Raw genomic sequence first — 8,098 nt, forward strand, 5'->3', positions numbered from 1 at the left:
AATTAAATAAAGCATATTTAACCTCAACGCACTAATGTGGTTAAGCCAAATACCAAAAAACAGAATATACTTAATATTTTTTTAATCCTCCAACTTTACAAAAATAAAATCATTTTTGTGATTTATTGAATTCTTTTTAACTATTATTTGTCAAATCACCCAAAAATAAATGAAAAAGTCCACATTTGTTGACTTTGCTGATGTGGCATACAAGTGGATCGCTATGTGATTACCATGCTAGTAATTAATTAATTTTTTAAAGTTTAAAAATTTTTAAAAATAAAAATTATTAAATTATTAAAAAAGAATACAAATTATAAAAAAAATATTTTTAAAATTTTAAATTTAATTAATTGAAAGCGTGGCATGTACGTGACAATCTATATGTATGTTGCATTAACAAAGTTAACAAATGTTAATTTTTTTTATTTTTTGGGTGATTGGACAATCAATATAAGTTTAAGGGTTAAAAGAGATGAAAAATTGGAGTGCTAAAATAACTTTTGTTTTTGTAAAGTTGAAGGTGCAAAAAAATCATTATACTTTTCCACCTATATATCATGATTCATGGGTGTGATGCAAGTTAATATATATAATTATACATCAATTAATTGAACTACAAGAGTTGAGTGATATAGTAAAAGTCTCTCTTACCTTAATTAGTGGTCAAAAGTTTTACCCTCACTTTTAGTATGGAGCAATTATAAAATTTGCAGCCAACACTTACTCTTTTAATGGATTGACAAAACGCAAAGGATTAATACTGAATTGGGTTTAGTGAACATCTAGTTAGAAGTTTAAAAATAAAAAAGTTGAGCCTGAAACTTTGGAGCAGTTGGGCCTGACCTTGATTTCTGAAAATACAGCATTATTAGTATTGATTGCCTGGTTAAAATATTTTATTTATAATTATTATCCAGATCGAAATGAGTTCTTCAAAATATAGGTTAAATTATGTAGGCATGACATTTATCCATACTAATGGATCAAATGATTTTGATATACTAACTCAAGCATTTGAAAGTTAACTTGATATCATTTTAAGAATCACTGCCTTTTATTTTGAAATTTTTATATCATTATTGAAAAAATTGAACACAACCTTCAAAAACATATTTAAAATGTAATCTCATTAAAATGTAAAATTGAATTTTGACCTCTCTAAAATTATATATAATATTTTGAAAATTTATAAAATTTTATGTTAATATAATAATAAAAATGTATAATTCAAATATTCCGACCTCTCAAGAAAATGGTCTTAGCTCCTGTCTATATCCGAATCCCAAAGAGAACATTATAATCGAGCTTCTTTTTAACAACCAGATATAATATCTTGCTTGAAAAGAAAAGAGCCAATATGCACTGTAAGTTCAGTATCATCAAATGGGTATGTAATTGACAATTATCATGAAAATTCAAAGGAAGCGGATAGCTTGTCCCTTCATTATCTTCAAGCAGTATATAATTTAAACATTATGTGCAATTCCAATCAATCTTCTCCCTCTTCTTTAACATCCATCTTTGGAGGTGCAGGAACCGGAATGTCTAAAGGATCGAGACTGTAACATATTCACGAAAAGAGAGTAACCATTTTTGAAGGGAAAAAGTTGGACGTAAAACATTATATATAGAGAGGGGGAAAAAGCACCTGCAATTGCGAGGGACTCTCCAGGAGATGATAGATTGGTTCTTCAGATCCGGAGGCAATGACATGAAAGCTCTCCAGTCTTGAAGCATAAGGTTGAGGTCATGAAGCTTTCTATCCATACCAATACAGCAATTTACATGCATTGTACATACTACATTCAAGTCCCTGCTTGGTTCACAAAGCCCACCGAAATAAGCTGTATCCAAAAATCTTATCTTCAACCCTATCTTTGTGATCATTTGATCCGACTTTATCTTATTCAGAACATCCTGGTCGTGATATCCTGGATATGTTTCCCGCGATGAATACCAGAACTTATAGAATGCTATGGAACGACTGTTAGATTTCACATAATTAAATCCCCCGTTGGGACTGTTATTCATATCCTCAGGTCTCCCTAAATAATTGTCACATGATATCTGGAAATCAGCATCTGGAAAGAAGCGTGGAAATGGATCCCTAAACCACATGATATCAGCATCCTGGACAAGCATGTAACCCAATGGAAAAGGCAGTCAATATATATACATATGCAGGTAAATAGGGGTCTTACTAAGGCTCATAAAGCCTTAATTTGATGCAAGTTTAATCTGCTTCAACTAGTCCTAAAAGCGACAACTTGTTTTCAAAGATCTATTCACAAAAATTGCATAATGCTTTCTTGCAGTTACTGACTTTGTTCCGAAAAAAACGTTGCAGGTTAAACATAAGGCTACACATATCAGAAGAATCATCATTCTAAAGCAGAAACATTGAAGAGAAGAACAAATTGATAGGCGAATACCGTGAATACGAAACTATAACCCAATTCAAGGACGGTTTGGAGAAAGTCAATCCTTCTCCACATCATCTTCAAGTATTGTGGGGTCATAAAGTATGCTTCTTGATGAAAATCAACACCTTTGGTGACAAGAGCATAGCAGTGCTTATGTACAATTCGACAACGATTATATGCCCTTTCATCCATGGAAACAATCACCAAATGGTCCAAAAGCTTACGGGTTCCATCTCCGAGCATAAAGCTCTTGAGGAAAAGGTCAACAATCGAACCAGTTCTTGCCCAGGCATCATTTAAAGTCGTTAAAATAACAGTATTATTCACCATGGAAGCATTTTTCAAAATTTCTTCAAGCTCCTGCGTTGGATTCTGCAGGAGAAACAACTTTATAATGTAAATATATTGAGGGACATTCATGAGATTGCTTTTGCAGCTAAGCAGCTAATCCTACAAGGACAACATTGACCTTAACTTTACCCCTTGCAATATTTGACATGCATTCCTCCAACATCAAGAACGAGGAATCAAACAGAGCGAGTTTATAATTTCCTTAAACATAAGAAAAAGAATCTACATGCTAACATGACGGCCTTCTCAATTTGTAGCATTAACTAGAATCCTTACCATAACTCTATCATGCATGGATAATTTCTTTTGAAATTATCATTATACGAAAAGTTATGATCTTAATTAATCATTACATTCATTTATCATTGAATTATCAAACTAACAAAACAAGGCAACTCCAATATAAGTACCGCAAACGGTGAGACTTGTGTTGCCATTGACCAGTCAATTTCATTCTTAGTTTACATCAATAAGCATAGTTAATAATATTTACTCTACTTAACAATGTGAACTAAGTGATTTTTTTTTCAATTCGAATTAATCAGGAAATTATTCAATGGTAACTTCCAATTGACACTATTTAGAAAAATAAGAAAGGCGAAACAAAGACAATAAAAGAACTGACCGAGGAAGAGGAGTAATTGAGGTAGGAAGGGAAAATGGTAGCGAAGGAGGAGGAAAAGGAACCGGACGACAAACGGTCGGAATCAGTGGCAGTGTAAAGAAGGAAAGCGGAAAGAGTGAGAACCGTCAAAACGAGAGCTGCACTGCGGATGTGCTTCGATATTTCCGGAGACATACCGCCGGAGAATGTGCAAGGATACCGACGCCTCTCCTACCTTATATGTCAAAACCAAGACAACCTCAACCGACAACAACTTCAACAATCACTTCACACTTTTCCATTGTTTTTTTTTTTTAAATTCAAAAAAAGGAAGAAGAAGCATGAAAGAATTTGGCTGTTCCAGACTTTCCGAATTCTGACTGACTTTAATGAAAGAAAGATACATGATTCAAAGTTTATTCAACTTGAAAAAAGGAGCCCATCCTTATTAAATTTAGTACCTTTGTTAATTATTAATTTTTAACGCATCTCAGTTATGATTAAAAAAAGAAAAAGTAAATATATTCTACCAAAAATAAATATATTTTTTAATCCCGGAATAGGCGTTGAATTTTTTACAATTATTTTTTCTTTGTTTTAATATGTCACCTTTGTAAACAGATTTAAAAGTCAACCCATCAGTTTAATTTTAAATGCAATTAATTATATCTATAATATAATATATATATAAATTGTTACTTAAATTGACATTAAAAATAATAATTTATTAGTATTATTGTTTGATAATAATAAAACGATATTAATTATTAATTAATATGATAATATATTTATATAAAATTAATTAATTTGGTTAGGATAAACTAAATAGATAATCACTCAACTATTAAAAATTTTCATTTTAGGCATTTAGAAGAAAAAATTTGCAATTTAAACACACATGTATAATTTTGGTCACTCTTGTTAAAATCACAAATATCAAGATAACATGACAGTTAAAAAAATTAATATAATAACAAATTTAATCCTCAACTTTAACATATTATATTAATTTAGTCATAATTTAAAAAAAAGAATTAACCCTCAAGATTTACAAATGTTCTCAAAGACAATGAAGTACTAAAATAATCATTTTTTGTAAAGGATATTTTGACTCATATTAGATTAACAGATTAATGTATCTAATTATTCAATATTGTTATGAAATATTTATGTGGATGTCATTATCAACCCTAAGTTATAAAACTCTTCCTATACCCCATAAGTTATGAGACTTTTCCTATACCCCATTAATATGGGAGATAAAAGGTCATGACACTTTACATGCCCTATAATAATTAGAGAGTTACTTTTAACCCCTATATATATGGGGCTCATGTACTCACGAAAAATATATATAAAAAGAAGATACACTCTCTCTTCTATATTCTCTCTACACTCTTTCTTCTATCACATTTTAGTTTATTCTTTCTTTATTATTTCACAACACGTTATCAGCACGAGTCTCTAATACAAGAAATCAAGGCCAACAAATTTTTCCTTAAAGATTGCCGAAGGACGCTTAGGTGAAGTAAGGGTAACAAGTTGATCTATTTCATTTGCATATGTGTTATTTCATTTGCATATTAACATGCTTTATTTTACATTATTGACTTGTATATTTTGTCTTATAGTTTATAATGTCAAATCTTACAAAACTCGAATTTGTGGCTCTGGACATCACTGGAAATAACTATTTATCATGGGTACTAGATGCTGAAATTCATTTAGATACAAAGGGTCTTGTGAGACTATTAAGGAGGGAAATGAAGAAAGTACACAAGATAAGGCCAAGGCCATGATTTCCCTTCGCCATCACCTCCATGAAGGTCTAAAGACCGAATATTTGACTGTTAAGGACCCTCAAATTCTTTGGGCCAATCTAAAGGAAAGATATGACCACCAGAAAACTGTGATTTTGCCTAAAGCTCGTTATGAGTGGCTGAATTTAAGATTGCAAGACTTTAAGTCTGTTAGTGATTATAACTCGGCCATGTTCAGAATCACTTCACAATTGAATTTATGTGAAGAGAAGATTACTGATGCAGAAATGTTAGAAAAAACATACTCAACTTTCCATGCAAATAATGTTGTCCTGCAAAACAACGAGCTGCTGATGAAAAACCATGAATTATGCCCAACTGGCTCTGCTCTATTCCCTGAAGCGAATGTAAGTTTACACAATGGGCAAGAATTAAAAGAAACACACCATGCAAATAGTAGTGTGCGTGGCCATGGTCGTGGCCGAGGGCATGGCTGCGAACATAGATATGGATATGGTCGAGGTGGTCGTTTTAAAAATTCACATTCCTACCAGAAGTAGGATCAGAAAAATGGTAACAATGAAGAGAAAGAAAAAGGTGAAAATGTGACTAATGTATGCTATCGTTGTGGAGGAAAAGGACATTGGTCTCGTGTGTGTCGCACACAAAAGCATCTAGTTGATCTTTATCAACAGTCCATAAAACAGAAGGGAAAGAAAGTAGAAACCAATCTTGTGTATAAAGATGGCGAAGGTGATTTTGATGATGGCAATGCAACCCACTTAGAAGTGGCTGATTTTCTTTCTACCCCTGAAGGAAATTATTAATGCCACAAATTTCGATAAATAATAAAATAAATCTCTACTACTCTATGTTTCATTTAGCAACTTTAATAATGATGTTATGACCTTTACTAGTGCTATGTTTTATGTGATAATTTTGTTTTATAGACCTTTTAGTAATTTGAACTTTGAATATCTGTTTTCACCATTTTGTGTGACATTTTGTGGTTATTTTGTTTCTTTGAAGAACATTATCTCGCAAAGGCGATCAGTTATGAATGGTGAAAATATATGTCTAACAGACAGTGCAACTACTCACACCATACTGAAAGACAAGAGATATTTTTCTCATTTAATAATGAAAGAAGAAAGTGTGAGCACTATATCTGGTAGTACAACTATTATAGAAGGCTCTGGAAGAGCAATTTTTTATTACCAAGGGAACAAAAATTGAAATTATTAATGCATTATACTCCCCTAAGTCTCAAAGAAATTTATTGAGTTTTAAAGATATTCACCAAAATGGATATCATATTGAGACTTTAAACGAGGAAATTGTGAATTCCTTCAAATTACGAGTATTGCTCAAGGCAATAAACAAATTGTTGAGAAATTGCCTGCATTCTTTACTGGTTTGTACTACACAAAGATCAGTTCTATAGAAACACATGCTATAGTAAACCAGAAGTTTACTAATGACTTTGTTCTTTGGCATGACCGGTTAGGCCATCCCGGTTCAATAATGATGCAAAAAATAATTGAAAATTCATGTGGACATTCATTGAAGAGCCAGTAGATTCTTTAAAACATTACATGTGCTGCATGTTCACTGGGGAAATTAATAATCCGACCATTACCAGCTAAGATAAATAACGAACCACTTATTTTTTTTGAGCGAATTCAAGGGGATATATATGGGCCTATACATCCCCCATGTGGACCATTTAGGTACTTTATGGTTTTAATTGATGCATCGATTAGATGGTCTCATATATCTTTGTTATCAACTCGCAACCTGGCGTTTGCGAGATTGCTTGCTCAATTGATTCGATTACGAGCCCATTTCCCAGATTTTCCTATTAAGACCATCCGTCTTGATAATGCTGGTGAATTTGCTTCTCAGTCTTTTAATAACTATTGATGTCCATTGGAATAATGTTGAACATCCTGTAGCTCATGTTCACACACAAAATGGTCTAGCAGAATCTTTAATAAAACGACTTCAATTGATAGCAAGGCCATTACTTATGAAGTCAAAACTCCCAATCACTGCTTGGGGGTATGCAATTTTACATGCAGCTGCATTAATTCGCATCAGGCCAACAAGTTATCATAAAGTCTCCCCCTTACAAATAGTTCATGGTCAGGAACCAAATATTTCCCATCTAAGAATATTTGGATGTGCCGTATATGTTCCAATTGCTCCACCACATAGAACTAAGATGGGACCTCAAAGAATGTTGAGTATATATGTTGGATTTGAATCCCTATCCATAATTAAATATCTAGAACCATCTACAGGGAATCTATTTACGGCTCGTTTTGCAGATTGTCATTTTGACGAGTCAATTTTTCCAACATTAGAGGGAGAAATCTAACAGTTGGATAAGAAAATTAGTTGGAAAGAGTTGTCATTAGCTCATCTTGATCCTCGAACTAAGCAATGTGATTTAGAAGTTCCAAAAATTATTCATTTACAAAGTTTAGCTAATGAATTGCCAGACGCATTTTCTGACCCAAAGAAAGTGACTAAGTCACATATACCAGCTGTAAATGCTCCAATAAAACTTGATTCCCAGAAGGACAAAATCTAGTTGCTACTGAGTCTAATACACGCCTGAAGCGTGGTAGACCAATTGGTTCCAAAGATAAGAATCCTCGAAAAAAGAAATGAGCAAAGATTAATGATGGTGAAATCAAAGAAAAAATAATTATACCGGGATCTCCTGAAGAGACTATAGACATGACTGGAAGAATAGTTTCAGAAGAAAATCAGGTATCTGACAATGAAGAGATTTCTATTGATTATGTCATGTCCGGTATAAAATAGAACCGAAATCAAATCGACGTCGATGATATTTTTGCATGCAATGTAGCACTAGATGTTATAAATAATAAAGAGGATTATGAACCAAAATCGATTGAGGAATGTAAACAAAGAGATGATTGGCCAAA

At 32.6% G+C, this 8,098-nt stretch overlaps 2 protein-coding genes across 2 annotated transcripts; one reads left to right on the plus strand and one right to left on the minus strand.

Annotated features, from left to right (window-relative positions):
• Positions 1–1,247: 1,247 nt before the first annotated feature.
• On the minus strand, positions 1,248–3,877 carry LOC107916950 (uncharacterized protein At4g15970). Its single transcript, XM_016846328.2, has 4 exons — positions 3,403–3,877; positions 2,436–2,798; positions 1,652–2,133; positions 1,248–1,562 (listed from the first exon to the last, which is right to left on the minus strand). The coding sequence occupies exons 1-4, from the start codon at positions 3,574–3,576 to the stop codon at positions 1,493–1,495; spliced, it is 1,089 nt and encodes a 362-aa protein (XP_016701817.1). The 5' UTR covers positions 3,577–3,877; the 3' UTR covers positions 1,248–1,492.
• A 1,299-nt stretch (positions 3,878–5,176) lies between these two features.
• On the plus strand, positions 5,177–5,701 carry LOC121211444 (uncharacterized). The gene has a single exon (XM_041084212.1). It carries the CDS (start codon positions 5,177–5,179, stop codon positions 5,699–5,701), a length of 525 nt encoding a protein of 174 aa, XP_040940146.1.
• Positions 5,702–8,098: the final 2,397 nt, after the last annotated feature.

The sequence above is a fragment of the Gossypium hirsutum genome, chromosome A12 (assembly GCF_007990345.1).
Source record: "Gossypium hirsutum isolate 1008001.06 chromosome A12, Gossypium_hirsutum_v2.1, whole genome shotgun sequence".
Classification (NCBI taxonomy): Eukaryota; Viridiplantae; Streptophyta; class Magnoliopsida; order Malvales; family Malvaceae; genus Gossypium; species Gossypium hirsutum.